General features: G+C 37.2%; 1 protein-coding gene across 2 annotated transcripts in view; it reads left to right on the top strand.

Moving 5' to 3' along the window:
• The window catches only part of USH2A (usherin), a 546,480-nt gene that overhangs the window by 148,343 nt on the left and 375,738 nt on the right, over positions 1 to 22,399 (top strand). For both annotated transcript variants that reach the window (XM_060754270.2, XM_060754269.2), the window contains exons 22-25: positions 11,274 to 11,404; positions 18,399 to 18,525; positions 21,503 to 21,604; positions 22,129 to 22,317. In XM_060754270.2, the coding sequence (XP_060610253.2) occupies positions 11,274 to 11,404; positions 18,399 to 18,525; positions 21,503 to 21,604; positions 22,129 to 22,317 (549 nt within the window). The remainder of the gene's footprint in view (positions 1 to 11,273; positions 11,405 to 18,398; positions 18,526 to 21,502; positions 21,605 to 22,128; positions 22,318 to 22,399) is intronic.

Genomic DNA, 22,399 nt, shown 5'->3' with positions numbered 1-22,399 from the left:
AAATCTGCAGTACCAGACCTTTACGCTACCATTAGAACATTTCACAAATCTGGATTTTTAACCCAGTCTTTTCCACACAATGTACCCAAATTACATGGAGAAAACCTTTCCCTGATGATCTTCAAACTTTCAGAAATCCATACAACCACTTTTGTTTAGCAGAATACAAATTCTGTTTATTGCCCCCATTCAAGCCATTACTGAATCCAGAAACTAATTTCCATCTGAACAGTTTCATCTGGCCCAAATAATGAGGCGAAAATTGAACTGGGTCTATTAGCATATTGAAACTACCTTGCTCTTCCAATGCAAAATAAACGATATTGTAGATTTTTAAAAAATAAATAACAGATAAGATGTAACTTTATAGCCCAAATATCATGTGGTTAAACAGAAGTTGTCCATGCTGCTTTGGGTCCCACTCTGGGGGAAAAAAGATACAAATGTAGCAAATAAATACATACATTAAATTAGCTCATCAGTTAGAAGTAGAATAATCATATCAGCATAGTTTCTACACTGAATCTACAAATAATTTAGGGTGTATATACATGGGCAAGAAACTCTGGGGCTTTGCAGACTCGAGTACTCCACACCAGCCCTGGGGACAGCATTACTGCCTGCCTCTATCTTGCTACAGTTGCAGAATGGTGTCCTGACCATCCAGTGGCTGGATGGCTACCCTTACGCCAGTGATCCTGTCGCCATTATCACAGCATCCCTGAAGTTCAAAAAAAGCTCATGGCTGTCTTGGAATACCACTGTTGATGTTTGCATGACTCAAGAGAGGGAATGGGGTGAGCATGGGGAAGGGCAAGAAGGGTAGGCTAGTCATTTAATAAACCAAGCAATTATATCTAGGGCTAACCCATCCACAAAGAACCCTCCAAGAGTACAAGGCTGGGGTATGATAAAGCAACTGAAATTGTGAAAGTCTTTAATAGCAAACCAGAGGGTTGAAAATAATCTGAAATACAATCAGAAAGTTGAGACTTTTTTTCCTTTGCTCATCTACAAAATTTGCAAGGCTCCCACACTAAAGAACATTTCTATCACCTTTAGTGAGTTGATTTGTTCTAAGGAAGCAAACTGTATTATGTCTCCAGTGAAGAAGGTCACTGTGTCAAGAATAATTAGGTGTGAAAGGTACTGTAAATGCTACTGGATGAAATATTGTATATTTCTTCCTTTCAATTATTGCCTCCTTGGGTCGAATCATTAGCATTTGGCAGATTTGTTGCTGAGTTTGTTGTTCTGCTTTGAAACTTTGGGTTTTGTTGGATGTAGTTTGATTTTCTTGCACTTCTGCCATGACTTGCAAATCTTACTAAATGTCTTGCTTCTTGCTGAGCTTTTGTTTTGTCTGGTAAAATAATTTATCTAGTTCACGTGTTGCTGAAATCCGCAGCTATGCTTCCTCTTTCACCTGGTGGAAAGCCATGTGACATAGCCGAATGATGGAAGGCAAAACTAATGGGATCAAGGAAAATTTTATTTACAAGCTGGTAGGGAAATTCAGCCTGGTTAGTATTTGGGTGGGAGACTGCCAATGAACATCAGGTACTGTAGTCTGTATTTCAGAGGAAGGAAATGGCAAGCATCTCTGCCCATAAACGTTCTATGTGCTTTGTGGAATTGCTATATGTCAACAGGCAAAATGAAGGCACATACAAGGACAGAGGCTTGGAAGCTGGTTTAATTTTTCTTCTTTTATCTATTATCTGTCTTAGTTTAATCTTTTTTCCCCATTCACTCTATGCCTCTCTTCATCAATAAGCAGCCTGATTGGACACAGAATTCCTGCTTTATGGTATATATCCAATTCTTTCATACTTACTGTCTAAATTGGTTGATTTTAATTTTCATGTACCTACATTTTATCCATTTCTAATTGTGATAAGTCTACTAAGGCTCCTAGGTCCTTGTCACACATACAGTTATCAGTCTAGGTGTCACTCATCCGATATTCAGTGTTTCATTTTCCTTGTCTAAATGTAGTACTTTTCATTTACCTCTGTTGAAAATCCTTTTGTTAGTTTTAGGCCAGTTCTGTAATCTGTCAAGGTCATTTTGAGTTCTGATCCCATCCTCTGGGATATTAGCTACCCTTTCTAATTTGGCATCATCTGCAAATTTGATAAGCATGCCCTCTATTCCATCATCCAAGTCAGTTATAAAGATGTTTGATCATTGGGTACACTTCTTATTCCTCAGTAGGCTTAACTACACAGCAGTGTTGGTGGGATATTTTTTCAGATCTGTTTTGTGGGGGGAGAAGTTCAGTCCCATAGCCTAATGTTGAGGGCTCAAGCTCCCCATCTCCCCTTCCATGTCCCTTCCATATTTGCACTATTAAAATTAATATTAAATATTAGGTTACAGTGAACTCTGCAGTGGAAATCAAAGATATTCAATTATTGTGTGATGGTACAAGTATAATCATAGAATCATAGACCCCACAAGGGTCATCCAGTCGAACCCCTACCATGCAGGAGCATACAATCAAATCACCCCTGACAGATGGTCAGCTAGCCTCTGCTTAAAAACCTCCAGAGAAGGAGACTCCCCCACATTCTGAGGCAGCATACTCCACTGCCAAACAGTTCTGACCATCAGGAAGTTCTTTCTTAAGTTTTTGCTCTGTGAGTATAATTGCTGGTTGATGCTTATTGATGTTCTTATGTTTGTATGATGTCTGTTGCTCAGTTTTATAGTTTTAATTATTGAAATGTAATGTATTTTCATTGTGTTATATCTTATTTCCATTTTTGCTGGCCTTTGTCCCCATTTAAGCCATCACGAGTCCCTTTGGGAAGATGATGTCAGGATATAAGAATAAAGTTATTATTATATTATTATTTAGAAAGTCCAAAACTTGTAGTTTGGGTCAAGGATATAACGAAAGGGACCGAAAAGGGATATAATCCAATATAGGGCAGAAATCAAGAATGACATGTGGTAAGATGTAGTGTGATGAGTACTGAGGAATACAGTTTGGAACTGGAATGATATAGACCCCTTATTGGTTATTTGAACCTTAAAGAGACTAAACTAATTCAGTTCCGATCATGATATGTGTGATACAGCAACATAACAGACTGGGCTCGTAATACATTCAGACTGAATCTAATGATATCCTCAGACACTTGAATAGCTGCAATTAGTGTCCTCTTCCAGCGCTCACATTTCTTCATATTTTGGCCAAAGAGAAAGCCCCCATTGCTGCAAAATGGAGACCTCCCTACAAGAGAAAACAACAGGGCATTGCAATATTATGAGACCTCTCCTTTCCAAAATATTTAAAGGTATACAAACAGTTTCTGGTATTTTATTGTTGCATTTTTTCAATTTTGATTTAAAAATTAGTATAGTTAAAATGTCCCAGAATTAAGCATCTCCCATTCATATCCTGTTAAAAATATAATGTGTACTGATTTCAATAAACACCAGGTATTGTTCTTGATCTTATATTATGCACACTTATGAATAATTTGAATTCAGGCAGCAGTCAGAAGACATGAAAATATGTATTGTGATCCAACTTGGTCACTCCATGCCAAGGCATTGTGAGTTTGCCATCTTGTGAGCAGGAGTCACATAAGACTAGCCTTTGCAGCCTGACTGTAAGCAATGTTATTTATTCAGTTAAATCAGTGGTTCCCAACCAGTGGTCCATGGACCACCAATGGTCTGCAAGAACTAAAATATGGTCCGTGAAATCATACTCTTAACTCATGTTACTATTAAGTTTAACAAATACGTTAAACGTTTTTATTAAATTTATTTTTAGATAAATATTCTTGAACCTTGTGGTCACTGCTAACAACAAAAAAATCAAATTTATCCCTGGTCAAAAAAAGGTTGGGAACCATTGAATTAAATTGTACTCTACTCTGCCCATCAGAAAGATGGGAATTATGGAATCATCAGTGATATATTGTTGGGCTAATTTGTAGCAGGCTTAGCAAGTACAGAGAATGGTTCCTGCAGTCAAGCAACATCTGGAGGGCCATTTCCCCTATCCACTTTGTATTGTAGATCAGTGGTTCTTAACCTGTGGGCAGCAGAACACCAGTCCGCTGTTAAGGTGAAAATCTGGTCCATAAGCCTCCTTCTTTCTTATTTATTTATTGTATCTCATTTCCGCTCCTTTTTCGCTGCCTGCCACTCCTTCCCTATCACTGACCATGGCATATGTTCTGTATGAAAAACTACAGCTGATGTGATCTATCCAATGCAATTTTCTGAATAGCACCCCAAACCAAATCTAAAGTTGACCAAAGACTGATTTGTAACCCTTTAGGTATTAATGTTGGAGAGTGGTCCCTGGTCAAATGGTCCCTGGTGAAATGATCCCTGGTCAAAATGGTCCCTGGTCATAAAAAAGGTTGGGAACCACTGTTGTAGATGAACCTATCATGAGGTTTTCTTGGCAAGATTTATTTGAGGGAAGGGTTCCTTTGCTTTACTCAGAGGCCAAAGGAAAGTGATTTGCCCAAATGTATCCAGTGGGTCTCAATGTCTGAACAGGGATTCCTGTTCAAAGTGCAAAATGCAAAACCTTAGTCTTCAAAGTTGAAGTCCAGCACTCAAACTACTACACTGCTCTGGCTGTTATAGTAGTAGTAGTTTACGTTATGGTTTTATTGTTTGTGTTTATTGATTTTAATTGCTTGTATTGTCTGTTGTTATTGCTTGTATTATTGTTTTATGGACTCGGCCTCATGTAAGCTGCACCGAGTCCCTTGGGGAGATGGTAGCGGGGTATAAATAAAGATGATGATGATGATTATTATTATTACAATAGTAATATTATAGAAATGTTAATGCCCACTGCTTCCCTCTTCCCCCCCTAAAATTTGTTAGAAATTAGGTGCACCAAGTGTACCAGCTTCTGTTTTACAGATGACTTGACCAACATTCTGCACTGTGTCTGTGGCAGAACTTGGTGCAGAATCCATCTCTCTTAATTTACTGTCCCTAACCACTACCCATTGTTCTTTTCCTAAACAAAACATCATTCAGCAACAAGGTGGGGGAAAGTGCTTCTAATACATCAAATCTTATCAAATGACTCTAAACTTATCTCGCCTTTGTTTTCACCAAGGTTTGCTGTAAATCTTCTTAACTAGAGAGCAACAGGACTGGTGTCCTTGCTAAAAAGAGAAGATTGATTTACTATATTCATATAGAGGCAGCTGCTTCCAGTGGGCACATGATAATGAATGTAAGCTTCTAGGCACTCCAGAAAGTTTTAAAGATTGGGAGATATTAAAAATATCTGTATAATAGGAAATCTTAAAAACATTATATTCCCAATATTTATTTAGAACAAGTTTTTTTTTAAAAAAAGGAGAACACCTACAGCAATATGTTATAGATTTCTTATTCCTCAAATACTCTAATTGATTGTTCATCAGGCTTGCTCAGTCCAAAGTAGAGAGAAACTTTGTACAGACATCATTAGTTTTTCTCCATTTAAAGATTAATCATGAAGAGCTCTGGCTCTTTAATTCTGTAATTTGTATATTTAATGGGCTGCTGCAGAATCTATGACAGTAATTAGCATAGCCTGAAAACTCATTAATACGCAACAACATGATTAATGCAACATTAATGCAAACATGACTGAAGTTATTTGGGTTATGTAGTAAGAAGATTAAAGCTAAAATGTCCTGTTTGTTTTACCAGTAGTGGGTATAATGGGTGGCAAAAAGAAAAAAGAAAAAGAAAAACAGGTATCAAATTAGTCACTTTAGCCTACCAAGAAATACTTGAATCTAAATCAACATGATTTCCTTGACCCCGGATACTACCATTTTATATTTTTATTATTTCTTTTAACCATTCATGCATCCATTCCACCAGTATTGATATTTGATTGCCTATTAGAATGATACACTTTGAGGAAATGTCATGTATTCATTGCATTTTTCAAAACAGTCAACAGTTTGTATCACAGACAGCATTACCGAGAGTTTGTGATAGAGAGAGAGAGAGAGTGAAAGAGTGAGACACACACACATACACACACACACACGTACTCAGAGAAGGGACTTTTGATTGATTTCAAGCAACCCTGCTGCTTTTTTTTCATAGATGTACAACTCAGAGATCACTCACACTGCAGAATCTTAGCAGGTTGATACCACTTTAACTATCATAGCTCCACTCTGTGGAATTCTGGTATTCACAGGAGATTATTACATGAGGCTTGTAGCATGTGTTATAAGTTCCTTAACAATGAATTGAAGCACTCACCATCACACATAATGTCATTGTTAAAGCACTTCAAAGCAGTCTGCAGCTCATTCATAGACTGTACTTTTCAATGCTTCAGAAAACACTTTTTAAGTGTGTTCAAAGTGTTTTCAGGTGATGCAGTAAGTTCAAAAACCTCCTGCAGCAAGTTTGGGGACAATGATGTGAGACTGTGGGCATTTGGGTTTGCCACTTTGAACTACTTCACTTCCTCATCCCCAACAGCTTGCCACTACACTTCTGGTGAGCAACTCAAGAGGCCCTCAGGCTACAAAGCTGTAACTTTGCACTTTCACCCCATTCACTTCCTTTTAAAATTATTTTTTAATTCAAGTAATGGAATTAAATTCCAGACTTTGATAGGGACTTCCCTTCTAGATAAAGTATTTTCTCTGTTTTGTGAACGTTTTAGCTGTTTACAAGTTTGTTTTACCAAAGTTCCAGTCTGTGAATCTTCTTGCAGCCCTAAGCTGGATTTGCCAGTTAGAAGTACACCTCCCTCTTTATTTTTTACAGGGAAAATGCATCTGGAAATGATGCAATGGAGCTTTTGAGAGGAGAGGGGGGAATTTCCTCTCAAAAATTCAGTTGCATCATTTACAGGTGCAATGGAGCACTTTGAGGCCTTTTGCCTGGGTAATGACTGAAGATATGTTGTTTAAAGGCAGAAAAGGGGACAAGGAAGGGCAGGGTGCTAGTGGCCATACCCCCCTCTGCCTTATGCCGATGTTGGTTTGGCATGGGGGGAGGGCATGACCATCCTATCCCCCAAATTCCAGATTTTATGGCCTCTGTTTGGTCACACACTTGATGGAAACCAGCATTTTAAATGTCAGTTTCTCTAGGTTTTTGGCCTGTCCGGAAGGGCCCTTAGACCAACCTATATATATATATAAGGTTATTTTTTCATCTTCAAATGCATAATATCCTAGAATAAAAGGTTAATTGTGCTTGTGCTTCTTTTAGGAAAGTTTGTATTCTTGGATTGCAATATATAGGTACACCTGGAAGTAAGCTACATTGAAAATGTATAAGAATGCTTGATTTTGAAGGAGCTGTTATAATCACAGTAATTATGTTTTTTCTGAAGGTTGTTTGTAACCAGAATGTAAGAACATCACAAGGGTCTTCTATGTCTTCCATCTTAGGCCAAGGAAAATTTCTTGTGTGCCTTCAAGACATTTCCATGGCCAATTCTGCACTCTGGTCTCCCAGAGTCCAATTCCAATATTTAAGCTATTATACCATGCTAGCTCTCAAAGAAAACATATTAGTATATTCATTTCCTGTTAGAATTGGGTTAGGGGTTGTTTACTGCTATCCTGAAATATAAATTGCTATTTTCTGGAAAATTAAAAGTAAACCTTCTTGACTGAGACACTCTTTTTCCTTCAACATTTGAGAACTCTCAAGGCTGATTTCATACCAGACTCTTTGGCAGGAAGACCAAAGTATGGGAATATTCAGTCTTTTTCTACACGTCATTACAGGTGTAGAGTTTTGTCTACTACTAGCATAACCTCTGCTGCTTCCTAACCATTTTTTCTTTAACTTGTACAACTTAAATTTTTGTAATGGTACAAATATTCTGTCTTCCAAAGACCACTTGTTCTAGAAAAGATTCTTGAAACATTTTCCTTTTCAAGGATCAGGGAGTAAATTTCAAACAGTTTGAATATTTTTTTTTCATGGAAAATCTCTAGACCATTTGCTTTAGTTTTCTTTGATACCATCACACTTACAGGTTGAGTACCTGAGAGCAAAATCTTTCTAAAGACAACCAAAAGTGTTTTTTTTGAGAGAGAGATGAGTGACACATTGGAATTGAAACCAAGGTTTGATGGTTTGGTCTCTGTCCCCCTTCCCAGGTCCCATCTACACTGCCATATAATCCAGATTATCAAAGTAGATATTCTGAATTTTATATGACAGTATAGAGGGGGCCTCAGATTTTCTGCAGCATTCTGTAAATTTGACATTAATGAAGAGTTACCAGTTTGAAAGCTCCTGTACCCTTAATAGTTGCATAGGAGAGGGAATTTCAGCACATTTGCTTGTTATGCAACCAGGTAACAGGGATCAGCTGTCTTCTGCACAGTCAGAAAAAATATGGAAGTCTTCTCCAGTTTTCACACTGATAAACCTACATTAGTAACAGAAGGTTTCAGATATGTTTGAAGAAAAATGAATGCACACATTTCAAATTGTGGATAGCAGTGCTAAGGCAAGCTTTAGTCAATGGAATAATATTTTCAATCATAGAGTTTAAAATGTGTAGAAACATGTATTTGTTTAAAAACAAAACAAAACAAAAAAATTGAATCTCATTTTATAAAAGGCTGGTGCTCAAAATACCAAGATAATGCAGAGGTGCCTCTTGCTCTTCCAGAGATTTTGTCCTCTGTGAAGAAACCAGGCCACTCCTCTTATTGTGATATTAGATCTCTATTCCACCCCCATTTATTTTCAACCACTTTCTATATTTAGATAGAAAATCAACTAAATATAAGTACGAGGGCTGAATGAAAAGTAATACTTCCACCTTCGTAACTCCTTGACAGGTGGCAGTACTGGCATGTGGCAGGTACTGACTTATTCAGTAGACTCTCCTCTACAGTTCCATTTTGGCTGGAAGCCTTAGCATTGAACGGTTGTGTTGTTAAAGTGTGAAGTATGGAACTCTGGGCAGATGGTTGGTCAATGCAACTTAAGCAATGTGCAGTCATTGAATTCTTGACAGCAGAAGGTGTCACCCCAAAGGAGATTCATCAGAGAATGCAAGCTGTTTATGGTGATTGTGTTGATGTGAGTACTGTGCGTCGTTGGCCGAGTAAGTTTAAAGAAGTTGAGGTGGAAACATCTGACTTGCATGACAAACAAAGTTGGATGTCCTGTGACTGCAACCACCGAGTTTCTCAAGCAAAGGGTTGATTCAGGATGATCGTTGTATCACTCAGAGAGAAATTTCAAGCATAATCGGCATTTCACAAGAATGTGTGGGTCACATTATTGCTTTGCTTGGCTATTGGAAGATCTGTGCACAATGTGTTGCGGAAACAGAGTGTCGACTTCTTCCATGTCAGCGTCAGAAAACTTGTGTATTGTTGGCAGAAATGTATCCAATTGTCTGGTGATTATGTGGAAAAGTGAATAGTGGTAGTTAAAGAGCACATTCTAAAGATTATTTCTGTGTTTGATTTATTAAAATATTCCCATCCAAACCCAAGTAACGAAGGTGGAGGCATTACTTTTCATTCAACCCTTGTAAATGACCAAGAATTAAAGAAACTTGATATTATCCTGAGGACAAGTTTTCCCAGTTTCCCCTCCAATTCCCTTGTTTTCTTTTGGATCCCAAGCCCTTGAAATGTTACTGGGGCATAAAAGAACTTTTGATTATATCTGGAATCATGTTTACTCAAAATTCGTTGTCATATAGCTTTGAACAGCAATTGTAATAGCATGATTGATGCTCATTATCTCAAGTGAATTTTTTAATATTTGTGAGTACCTTGTGGTGCACTAGGTGACAACCTGTCACATGATTAAAGCATGGGGGCCAAAGGACGCTGTTTGTGGCATGAGATAATTAGAAATGTTATATAATATGAATACATGCAAGAGATATGATTATTTAATTTTTCATAATAGATACTGTCTATAAAAAGAACTTCAATTACTTATTATGTTCTGCCTTCAAAGGAAGGGAAAATGAATGTGAGAAAATGGATTCATTTGAAACAGCTGGGTAAAACCCAATAAATTAGCCAATTTTTTTGTTTAATGTGCAAAAGGAAAACAATAAAGACATGAGTATCAAAATATATGAAATTAAAAGCACATTGCTAATTATAAACTCTCTTGTTAAAAATTATTTGAATCCTGCAAATAATTCAAATATTTGGACAAATCTTCACTGCCTTCATCAAATGGCCATTGTCCTGACACCACCAGGATTTCATATAACTTAGAGGCTTTTGGCTGTTTTCAGTCTATATCCAGAGGACGATCAAAATTATTTCAGGGTTTATGCATTTAACCCAGGAAGTAGTGAATTATTTAAATTTGTTCTCCAGTTTTTAAATTAAATGTACCTTATTACATTACATTCGATTCTTTATCAGAGTGAATGAGTCAGCATGGTGCAATGGTTTGAGTGCTGGACCATGTCTCTGTAGACAAGGGTTCAAATCCCTCCTCAGCCATGGAACCCATTGCATGACCTCACCCTCCAAACCTTAAGCTTAGAGCAGGCATGGTAGGTTGTTAGGAATTGTGGGAGTTGAAGCACAAAACACCTGGAGGGCTGAAGGTTGCCCATGCCTGGCTTAGAGTGAAGTAATTGATTGGGAACCCTTATCTGAGCAAATTGGACTGAATGGCCCATGAGGTCTCTTCCCATTCTATGATTCTATGAAATTGTGCCAAGAAAACCCCATGATAGGTTTGGCATAGGGTTGCCATAAATTGGGAATGACTTGAAGGCACACAACAACAATCAGAGTAAGTAGTGCTGGGGCGGTGGTAAAACTATAGTTATATATGCAACCCTCACTACACAGTGGTGAATAATTTTTTTATTTCATGGCTACTCTTTCTGTAACTGGAAGGGTTATCCCATTCCTGTGATCTGTCCTGCTATGGGTTTGACACTAGCAAAGTTCTTATTCCACTTGAAGCAGCTGTAGAAGCAGAAATGTTTGAACTGAGATTCATGACTTCTGTACGAGCAGATTTACTGGCCACAAAGAGATGACCACTTTAACATTTAGTTTGATGAGATATAATCCCATACATATTCAAATTGGGTCTTTTGTATATGATGCATGCAGTTTATCCAGAACCGGCATTTAGATGGATCATGGGTTTCAAGTATATATAATTGCAGTTTATTTTGGTTCTCTGCCTAAATCATAATTCTAGCGTTTCATTTCTTATCCCATAGATGGATTTGCATGCTGCTAATGAATGCACAAGTGAGTAAGAAATGCCTCTTTTCTTTTCCAAACCAGGTATTAAACTGAGTTTCAGAACGAGAGAACTTGATGGCCTCATTCATTTCTCCATTTCACCTGGGAATCAAGAGGAATATATTGCACTTCAGTTGCAAAATGGACGTCCTTACTTCCTATTCGATCCACAGGTACAATAAAGTAGTAAAAACTAGCATTACTGCTAGTTTCAGAGATATTTGTGCCTTTCATTATATGATAAGATAATTTTCACTCTTTCTCTGTGTATTAATTAAGAGGCTAATGGGTTCATCTAAACTGCATGTAGCAGAGTTTGTTAGGGGAGAAGAGTTGAAATACCTATGGTTCCTCTGTACTGAGTTCTGAAGGGGTTATGAAGTCAAATTGAGTTAAGCGTCAGGGATTCACCCATTTGGCCTCCATGCATTTCTGACATGAAGGATATATAATTTAACATCTTTGCAGATGCTGGCAAATCTTCAGAAAGATAATGTCAAGTTATGTAAAATGAAGACATTCCTTTTCAAATTAAAATATTGGATAGAATATGTAAAAGATATTTAATGTGAAAATTAATAGAGGTTTGTAATAAACATAATAAATCTAAACAAAGGAGCTGATATATATCTATGTTGTACCTCACCTCATGTCTTGGAGAGATGAAGGTAAATTTAATCATCATCATCATCAACAACAACACCAACATCAAATGGCCATTAAGATGTTATACTTTCACAAGATTCTCTTTTTCTCTGCATCTCTTTAACAGGCTTTGTAGGAGTTAGCACATATATGACTATTTCCATCTTAAACAGTATAAATTCTACATCATCAGGTCCTCACATACTTTCCATAGAGTCTGTTAAAGCATTATGCAAACATTTCATAAAGGTTTCCATGTGTTCAGAATTCTGCCCCTTGCATCATATTCATAGCTGTATCTATCTATCTGTCTGTCTGTCTGTCTGTCTGTCTGTCTGTCTGTCTGTCTGTCTGTCTGTCTGTCTATCTATCTATCTATCTATCGAGAAATGCAATTAGATATAATCAAAGATGCCTAAATAGGCATCTGAGAAAACAGCAAGGATGCATTGCCTTGAGGATTGTTACATTTTAACAGTTTCTATTATATCCATAAGTATATTAACAGGCATTTATTATGGTACATATATATTGTTTAGCATAGCTTAGATTTTTTTTTAACCATTGCCTACTTTCGTTATATTTGGGCAAGTGATCAACTTACCATTCCATCCGTCTATTAGGAATAGTCCTGCTGGACAAAAGAACAGTCTTCATTAAGGGAAGCATGCCAAAAGGTAGTCTGATTTGTGGTTCTACCTTGGCTGCTTTTATTCTCTCCTTAGCCCAGGCCAAGTTATCAATTATCCAATCAAAATACATCAACACAAAGGAGCTGATAGTTCCTCTGTGTTGATTTATTTTGATTGGATAGCTGATATGTATGATGTCCAATCAAAACAAAACAGAATCTTTAACCACAAGCCTGCCTGTGGCACACTAAAAGTCTTTTTTTGGCTGTCTTCTATCCTAATTGCATCAACTATCATAGCATCTGGACTGAGATTATTCTTGGTCACATCTACTGGATGTGCTTTAATCTTATATATAATTGTGCACATAACATCTTCTAATGATTGCTACAGATTAAATATATACTCACAGAATGAGAGTACTCTCATCTCCATCATGCTTGGTTGATATTTGAGTACTCATATGGCAGAGCTGGGCAAACTGTGATCGAGGAGCAGCATTTAGCCTCCAAGGCTGTTTTTGAGGCACTCCACATTTTCAGACTGGCCTTTTTCTCCCTTCAAAGAATAAGTTGCTTTCCCTGAAAGTTCACAAGAGCTGTAATTTACCTTTTAAATTTTAAATTCCCATGCACTGTTTAACATTACATTTTACTTTTGGCAAAAGTATGATAGCTGGGGCCCTAAGCTACACTAGTTGTGCAACACGACTCAGAATTAATGAAGGGAAGACATGTGGGAGACAGCGGAGTGAGTGAGAGATGCAGCCGTGACAGGATAGCAGTAAAGTAATTTAACTCAGGTGCAACAGGGTAAGGGTGAAGTAATGTAAGAATTATTTAATGTGAAATGATAAACAATGGTTTACAAGGTCAATAAATGGGATAGAAATGTTTCCTCTCCCTTTTTCTGGCAAACAATGTTATCACGACTCTGACACTGCTGTGTCTCTCACTCGCTGTGCTGTCTTGCATACGTGTTCCCCTCATTAATTCAGACCCGTATTGCGCAACCAGGATAGGGTCCCAGCTATCAAACTTTTGCCCTACTTTTCAACCAGAAGTTGGTTCCTACCAATTTTTGTACACACATACCCTATACCATTTCTGATAGTTTGTGCACCCACTATAGAGTCATGGAGCAGAACAACTGGACCAATCTTAGGCCCCTTCCACACAGCTGAATAAAATTCCACATTACCTGCTTTGAACTGGAATATATGGCAGTGAGGACCCAGATAACCCAGTTCAAAGCAGATATTGTGGAAATTTCTACCTTGATATTTTGGGTTATATGGCTATGTGGAAGGGCCCTCGGTTGTCCATCTCTGTAGTTGTCAGCTCTGTTCTATATCAAGTCTATACTCTTATTTAACAAATTCAGAAAAGATTTGGTGAATTATTGGTTTACCAATAAAATTAAATGGGGACAAAACCTTTGCAATGGAACTTCTTGGTGGAATTTGGTACTGGTGAGATTAGAGTGAGGTGGACTTGCATGTGGTATGGATCATATACGCATTGGAAGAATATGTCTATATTATTTTGTTGATTATCCATATTTCATCAGTGCTTGAAGCTTTTCATTACCCTCTAATACAAAAGTAAAATTCAAAAAGGGAAAACTATAGAATGATCTATAAAGAATTGCATACATATGAAACTACACCCAATCCAATAGTTTTATGTATATGCAGTCATACTTCTGGCAAACTTCTGCAACAGTTTGTCATTTTGTTCTTAAAATCTCCCCACAAATAACATTTAGTTTCATTGGCAAATTTCTTCCAGACATACAGTTTTTCCTGTTACACATACTTTGCATGTTATTTTTCATGTCAACATTCTGTACAGATTTTTGTACAGTTTCTCTAATATAAATATTTGAACACAGTATTTTCTTAAAATATTTGTATTATATGCATCTTTACCTCATAGTAAGCATTTTTGTACCCAGGCATTTAGAAGCAGATTTAGTTCCATGGGACATATGGAAGCCGGCAGGTTCTGTGTCAGCAGAGCAATTAATGCATAGTGGTTTTAGTGTGTGTATCACAAGAACTCCCCAGATGCTACAAACTATCCTCAAAATAGGTTGATACATTGGAAAGCTTCTTTACAGCTCATATTAAAACAACAAACGGTTTCATTTTCTCACTGACATGACAGCCAGCAGTCTCTACTGGTGTGGAGCAAATTAAAAATTTCCCCATCTATAATGAGTATGTGTGGATTTTTGTTTGTTTGTTTTAATGGGTTTCTGGGCACATATCTTGAAGGATGATGCAAGGTCTGTATGTAGCTGTACTTTTCTATTATGTACTTTCAATAATTGTTATTTTTGTTGAAATGTAAACAGTGCCATTTAATTCAGAATGCTTAAATGTGAATACTATTGCTGAAATTCCTTTACTCCACTATGATTTGTATTAAAATTATCTGTACAGTTTTGAAGTAAATTAGTGGTAGATTGTAAACATTCAGCTTTTCACATGTTGAAGTAGAATTCAGAGGTATGCACCAGAAATCCACACCGTGACTTCCCCCAAATGCACACTGTGATTGTCTAATGTGTGTACGTTGCTTATGGTATTGAATTAGGGTGGCTGTAAAAGTGATTTCTGAAGAATGAAATAAAAGAATTTATAATGTTTCCAAAACATATAAAGAATCACTTTTGGAGACACCTGATCTTTGGCATGCTGCATCGTTTGTAACAATTTTAACGCTAACTAACTACACTTTGATGAGACAGCATTTAATAAAATGCTCATTAATTTCATCATTAGCAAGGGTATGCTAAGAAGTAAGCCAGTTTCTTATGTCACGCCCAATTAGCATCCCATGCTAGTAATCCCATTAGTATTGTTGAATTCACTAATGGAAAAACTAATGGGCATGCTACCAGGGCACATTAATTGGGCATGACACCAGTTCTGGTTTTAATTATTAAACTACGATAATGAAATGTGTGTTTGTAAAATATTAAAATGTTGAAATAGTATGGAAGACAATAAAAATACTGTACCAAATGCAAAGTGATTTTGTTCCATAACATGCATTATCATGGGACAGAATTTTTTAAAAATCTGTACCATACATTTACCATGACCACATCAGGTTTTAGAAAAGTGATTACTCCAATGAATAAACTGGCGGTTAATTACTACACACACACCCTATATGAAAATGCTTGGGCTTTTACTCAAGTAATGTAGGAAACATGATAAAAGTGCTAGGTAGAAAAAGTCACAAATTGTAACATGCAACTTTTAGTTGATAACAGCATCTTCTATAAAAAAAAGAGAAACTTATAAAATAAAAAATAAAAAATAAAATTGTTGCTGATGTATAAACTTTTCTTGTAGTCTCTGTATTTTTAAGATGTCTTGCAAGAATCTTGTTCTAAGATCTTCTGTAGAGTTGGATGAGAACTCACTGCAGTCACAGGTCTGATTGACATAATTGTCTGATAGCTGGTGGTTGCTGAAAATCTGCTTAATAACACAGCATGTGTTCAATCTACTGTTGCTATTTTTATACCATTGTCATTCTGACTACTGTTAGTCATGTGGATTTCTTTGTTCCAGTTTTAGTTTTCCCCAAAACTCTGCACACTGAAAACCTTAATTTGGAGATCTTCCCAGCTAATGTATTTTATTGAACACTGCTATTCATGAAACTGCAGAATGGAAATCTCCTTGTAACACACATGTTTATTCTACACTAAATGCACCAGAGCTAACATTGTATGTTTGGGTTGTTTTTAGTATTATGCCAGAATCCTTTTCTTTCCTTCTAAATATTTACAATTTATATAGTTCATTTGCCAGGTTGTTAGTAATTCAGAATCGTGAGTCTTCTGTAATACTTTACAATTACGCAGGTGTTTAGGGATATTTATTTTAATACAAAGAGAAAATTGTGATTAGAGAGAAATTTAGTTTTGCGTACACTTCTTACATACAAATGCCACCAGAAAGCTGTCACCTTCAAAGACTATCATATGCTCTGCTTAATGAGTCATTGCGCTTTTAAGGACAGGAGTGATTATTGGAAGATGGTCATCCTTTATTTATCCAAATACAGATTCTACATTCATTTTTGACAGTATATTCTTCCTCAAGTTACTTCATGTGGTGCTATAAAGAGCTTTCCATAAATAATCTGCAGTGTTTGAAAGAGGATGCAATTAGTGTCAAAAACGGTATTGATTTTTATGTCTTTGGATGCATAACTAGGACCCGCTAATGCCTCTCCATCCCCCCTCCTACATTCCTATACTCTAGGGTGAAAAATGAACTTTGAAAGAAGTAAAGAGAAGTTGAAATTTTGATCTTAACTCTATTTCAACTTTACTGAAAAGTAGGGACATTGAGGGAATCTAATAGGTTTGGTTGATCTGCACAATTATTGTTCACTGGTCTAACCAATTGCCTGAAACTTCTTTGTTTCCAATTCTTACTTTTATCCAATGAATAAAAAAATCAGTAGATAGATGTGGAAGCTCAGAGGACTAAAGAATAAAGTGTGACTATGCCTGAACTTTGTTTAAATGTAGATCTTTCCATCACTACTTGAAGATAATCCATATTCAAACAGCTTGGTAACTCTGGGCTCTTTCCCTCCTTGGCATAGCTCGAAGTCCTATATCTGGAAGGAGTTGTTTAAATGTTAGTAATTCCCCCAACTCTTGATTCTGGCTTCTAATTTTCTGATTGTTTCTATGTCCCAGTCCTAACACTTTGAGCAGCGCACATGGATTCTAGTCAGAATTATGGACTTACAATTTATGACCAAACCCAAAATAACAAGTTCAGACACAGAGGCCATATTATTTGACCTATTAATTATTTAAGAACCTGGAAGAACCTGGAAAGCTTGCTAGAGAGGGCAAGCAGCCTTGTGTGTTTTTTAGTTGGGGCAGGTGTGTCTAGCTGTGATATCCTCCCCAGTCTTCCCTTGGGTGAAAAAAAAAACTGACCATGAGGACAATCCATCATTATCGGTTGTTCACCATGGCAGGTCTTATTTTGGAAGGCAGATTGAAGGAACATCCTCCCATTAGCTCAGAACTCAGAAAGGGAGAGCAAAGCCCTATGTCAGCCCCAAGGGCAAACCTCTTCCCAACTCCCAGGCTCCAGAACCCCAAAAGGCCATTCCAAAGAACCACCCTTCACCCAAATTGTGCCAAAATGTATATTAATGTCTGGTATTCTCTTCCTTATACCTTCTAATGAAACCTAATTAAAAACACCAATCTGAATCCAGTTCCTCAATACTGTAGAAACAGTATGGGGTAGGGGGAAAAACCATCTCCAATGAAGGGAAAACCATTACTACCCATTTCCAGTAGGCAACCAGAAAACACTACTATTGAACTAAGGATGCAAAGGTGTGTTGTAAAGAAATAAAAGATGGTTATATAAGGGTGGTCAAGATTTATATAGCCCCTGGCCATACCTTCCACATTTTCCAAGCCTTGGTGGACGTGTGCTGCCCAATTTTACTGGCCTCTATTCAGGGAGGCCATCAAAATAACACCATCAGTGATAGACACTGTATCAACTGGCAATTTCTGTTTAATTTGTTTTTTTGCCTGAAACGAGTTTTAGTCTGCTCAGTACATTGCACTGATGTTATTGAATGAGGATATGTGCAATGAGGTTATGTGTAATGATAATTCACCACTGAATTGTATACAGAGTTAAAAAGTTTAATTTGTGAGTCACACTACCCTGTTTCAACATCAGGAAGAATCTTTATATACTGTAAGATATTCTAATTTCTGTTTGAAATGAAATTACCCTTGCATCTGAAGGCTGATTTAACAATGACTCAGTGACTTAACTGGGTACATTTTTATTAATCATTTAAATATCTTTTAAAAGGGATCTGCTGTTGCACTAACTCCAGATAATGATGGTGGAAGACAATATAATGATAACAGTTGGCACCATATAATTGCTGTAAGAAATCAAGCACTGGGAACAATCACTGTAGATGGGCAGTTCACAGGTAATTCTTTCATTACTATTAGTTCATAGACTCACTGTTAAATTTTCTCAAGAGTGACTGCCACATTATTGCTATTATTTTTCTAAAACAGTCCATGGATTTTTCTACCATTGTTACTCAGCTCTGTTTTAGTATTTTTAACATCTGAACTTATAGTCCAGTACATTATTATTGGAAGACTAAGCTAATGACATAAACAATGAAAGTTGTGAAAAGAAGAAGAATTATAGTTGTCCCACCTCTCCTTCTCTTCTTGTTTTGACATTATGGTATTTCTGGGCTAAAATCAAACACATGTATGGTTTGATTCCTGGTTATCATAAGGTATATGAAGGATATTCACCACATTTCTTCCCCTTAATGAAAACCACTGTCACAAAACCTCAAGTCAAGCCAATAAAATGTGTTTATAGTTGCCAGTTTACATAATGCCTCTTGTGCTAGAGCAAAATGATCAGTATTCTCCACCATCCGTTTCTCCTCAATTTTCTCAAGAATTTGCACAAAAATAGTATTTTCTCTCTTTATTAAGCACAGAACACATGCATAATGCACACAAGACAGAATTATTGACCAAACTCAGACAAATTCCCCTCCATCCAATTATTATACTTACCATATAAACCAGGCATGGGGAAACTTCAGCTCTCCAAGTGTTTTGGACTTCAACTCCCACAATTCCTAACAACCAGCAAGCTGGCTGGGATTTTGGGGAGTTTAAGTCCCAAAAAGGATGGAGTTTGCCCATGCTTGCTATAAACCCATGTGTAAGTCTAGATTTTTTCCTCAAAACATTGATCCAAAAAACCTAGGTCGGCTTATTCATGGTTCAATGCGAGTACTATACATGTTATCAAAATAAACACACACACACCCTTTGAAAAACATAGTGAAAGGTGGGTTCTTAGCCTATTCTGTGAGAATCTTTTAAAAAGCACTTACCTTATTTATTCTCTCTGTTGTGGTCCCTCTTCTGGCTTTTTTTTTTTTTTTTGAATACCTGGGTGGGGAAATGGTGGGGATGGCCAGGGATTGCTATTTCTCCAAGTAGACATTGGTGCTTTCTCTTCTCTGTGGAATGACTCATATCAAAAGCCATAAATTGGCCTCAAAACCTGCCCTTAATTTATACATCAGATTAAGTTATACATGAATATATACGATAAGTCTACAAAACAACATAGCGACAGGTTAATTCATTAAAAACTTGTTCATGTTGTTTGTGCTTTGCAAAGGAAAATCGAACAAAAATGCAGAAAATACCTCTTTGCTTCTCAGCTAATAAGGAAAGGGGGGGGGGGGATTATGATGTTTTCATATCCCTACCAAAAATAAAATAAGCCAGAATGGATATCCCCCATGTTCAATTCACCTTGTTGGCTCTGTGGTGCATTCTAGAAAAATTTAACTACAAACTTCCAGCCAGCATTGGTATGTGGTCAGGAATGATAGAAGTGGTACTCCTAAACACCTGGAGACACTAGTTTGTCTACTTATGCTTCACTCTAATTGAGCAGTAGAATGTTTATCTAAATAAGTCATTAGCTGAATTAATGAACATGCTAATTGAACCCATGTACATAAATGAAAAACAGTTGTCTACCATCTCGGATTTCCAAGTTTCTATGACCTCGCTAGCCATATATGCAGAATGGCATAATAATGCAAAGGCAAAATACCAAGAAGTGATGAATGTGTGGCTATTCTTCAGGAACTGATGGATGTGAACATGTTTCTCATGGTTGCTTTCATTTTTTGTAAGTCTTTTTTATTTATAGTGATGATAAGGCAAACCTATTGCAGGATTTTCTTGGCAAGGTTTATTCCACTAAGGTTGTCTTTGACTTCCTCTAAGGGTGCATCCAGACAACTCTCAAAATGCACAAGCTTCTGTGTTTTTATCTGAGGTGCCCAAAAGATGCATCAGGTAAAAGCGAATTAATTCAACACAAATACTGCTTTGTGGTGAATTAATTTTACACCTGAAAAGTCCTGAGCCTTTCAGAAGATCCAGTTTTTTTTAAAGTTGTGTGCCCTGTGTGGATTGGACACAGGGATCATGTCTTGTGGCTTCCGGCCTCAATCTACACAGCTCTTTCAGGATTTCCAGTCCAGAAACCCCACGACAGCCCCCATTCACTCCTCAAAATCCCTTTAAAAGCCTTAAAAAGTAGGAACTACTTACCTGGCTGCTATTACCTTGCTGCTAGCCCTCTCCTGGTATGGAGCAATGATGAACCAGAAGAACAGGGAGGATGTAAATTTACCCCCCCCCTTCTCCTGGCACATCATTTATACGCACCAGGAGAGGGCCAGCAGCAGGGTAACGGGGGGGGGGGGGGTTGTTAGTGTCTGGGTGCCCTGCCAAAAGGTCCAGCAGGGAATCTGGACACCCCATCCCCCAGAAAGTGCAGGTTTTTGGTCAGTGTGGGGACAGAGGTTTGACCTGAACCAGGGTTTTTAAACCTGGATTGGACCAGACTTTTCCCCTGTGTGGAACTTGCTTAAGGCTAGGAAAGTGTGAGTTCTCCAAGATTATCCAGTGAGTTTCCATGGCTGAGCACTGATTCAAACCCTTGTTTTAAGACTCATAGTGTCGGCAACCTCTATGAGCTTATAGACAGACAGGACCTAAGTCCTATCAGAAGTCGTCTGTTGAATTCTTACAGTTAGGGAGACATTGGTGCCCTCTAACCATACTTGGTTAAGAATCAGTTGAGGTTCTTGCAACATATGACTACTTTCTATTATGTTTACATATCATTTTCAGATATCAGATTGCCTATCTCAATATTGATAGCTATTTGTGATTATAACTTTTGTTAACTACAGGTTCCAAATTGTAGATTACATTTTAAGCAGTTCTAGTTCAGCATTTTTAAACCATTTTGAGTCCCCCTAAGGGTGAAAAAAGTGGTATATAAATACTGTAAATAAATAAATAATTCACAATAAACATTTGCCCACTGTTTTTTAGGTTCCTCATCAGCTGCCAGTGGCAGTACCATCATTGGGGAAAACACAGGAGTATTTGTTGGAGGAATCCCACAGGGCTTTACAATCACAAGAAAAGACACAGGTGAGGATACTCCATATGATTTTGGAGTCAAGAGTCCCCATCTCTATTTTGCATTGGAGTGGCAAACATTACTTACCATGCAGTTTGCAGGCTCATCGCCTAGTGTAGGTTTATGGTAGTGTTTTCCCTTTTAGAAAGTATTTGTTTGACAGCTACAAAGCTCCTGCCCTCAACTTTCCCATGCAGTGAAACCCTATGTGACAAATAATGATTGAACCTGAGCAGCTAAGGAAACGTCATTAAATAGATGCAAGTAGTTAAATGGCTTAAGCCAGAGAAAAACTGCCAAAGATGCTCTTTATATTTGTCTATATCCTCTACATTTTATGGGTGCCATTGGGCCAGTGTTTCTGCAGTTGTCAGAATCGTGAAACTCTCAAAGGAAGTTAGATTGGAAACTGATTTGACACTAGCATGGTAAGTTATTCCAAAAGTTGCAAAAGAAGTATATGCATTTGCTTTTACATTCTAACATATGCACTATGTTATATGAAGTTAAAGTTTCTTTTTTATTTACTGGTTAGGCAACACTAAAATAATAAGGAAAGGATTTGTGGGATGTCTTCGAGATATATTCTTCAAAACAATGCACCACCCCTATGAAGTCTGGGAGCCTTTAGAATGGAAGGAAGCAGTGGAAAGATGGAATGTTTATGACAGCTGGGAAGGATGTCCCAGTGAACTTACAAGTGGAGCACATTTTCTTGGAAAAGGTTTATTTTAATGTTAAAATTGTTTAAAACATAATCTGTGCTTTTCTTTTTATAGTATTATTGATACTACTGCTGTTGCTAA

Source organism: Anolis sagrei, chromosome 1 (assembly GCF_037176765.1).
Source record: "Anolis sagrei isolate rAnoSag1 chromosome 1, rAnoSag1.mat, whole genome shotgun sequence".
In the NCBI taxonomy this organism is placed as follows: Eukaryota; Metazoa; Chordata; class Lepidosauria; order Squamata; family Dactyloidae; genus Anolis; species Anolis sagrei.
The sequence above is the reverse complement of the archived record's forward strand: the minus strand, read 5'-3'. Positions and strand labels throughout refer to the sequence as shown.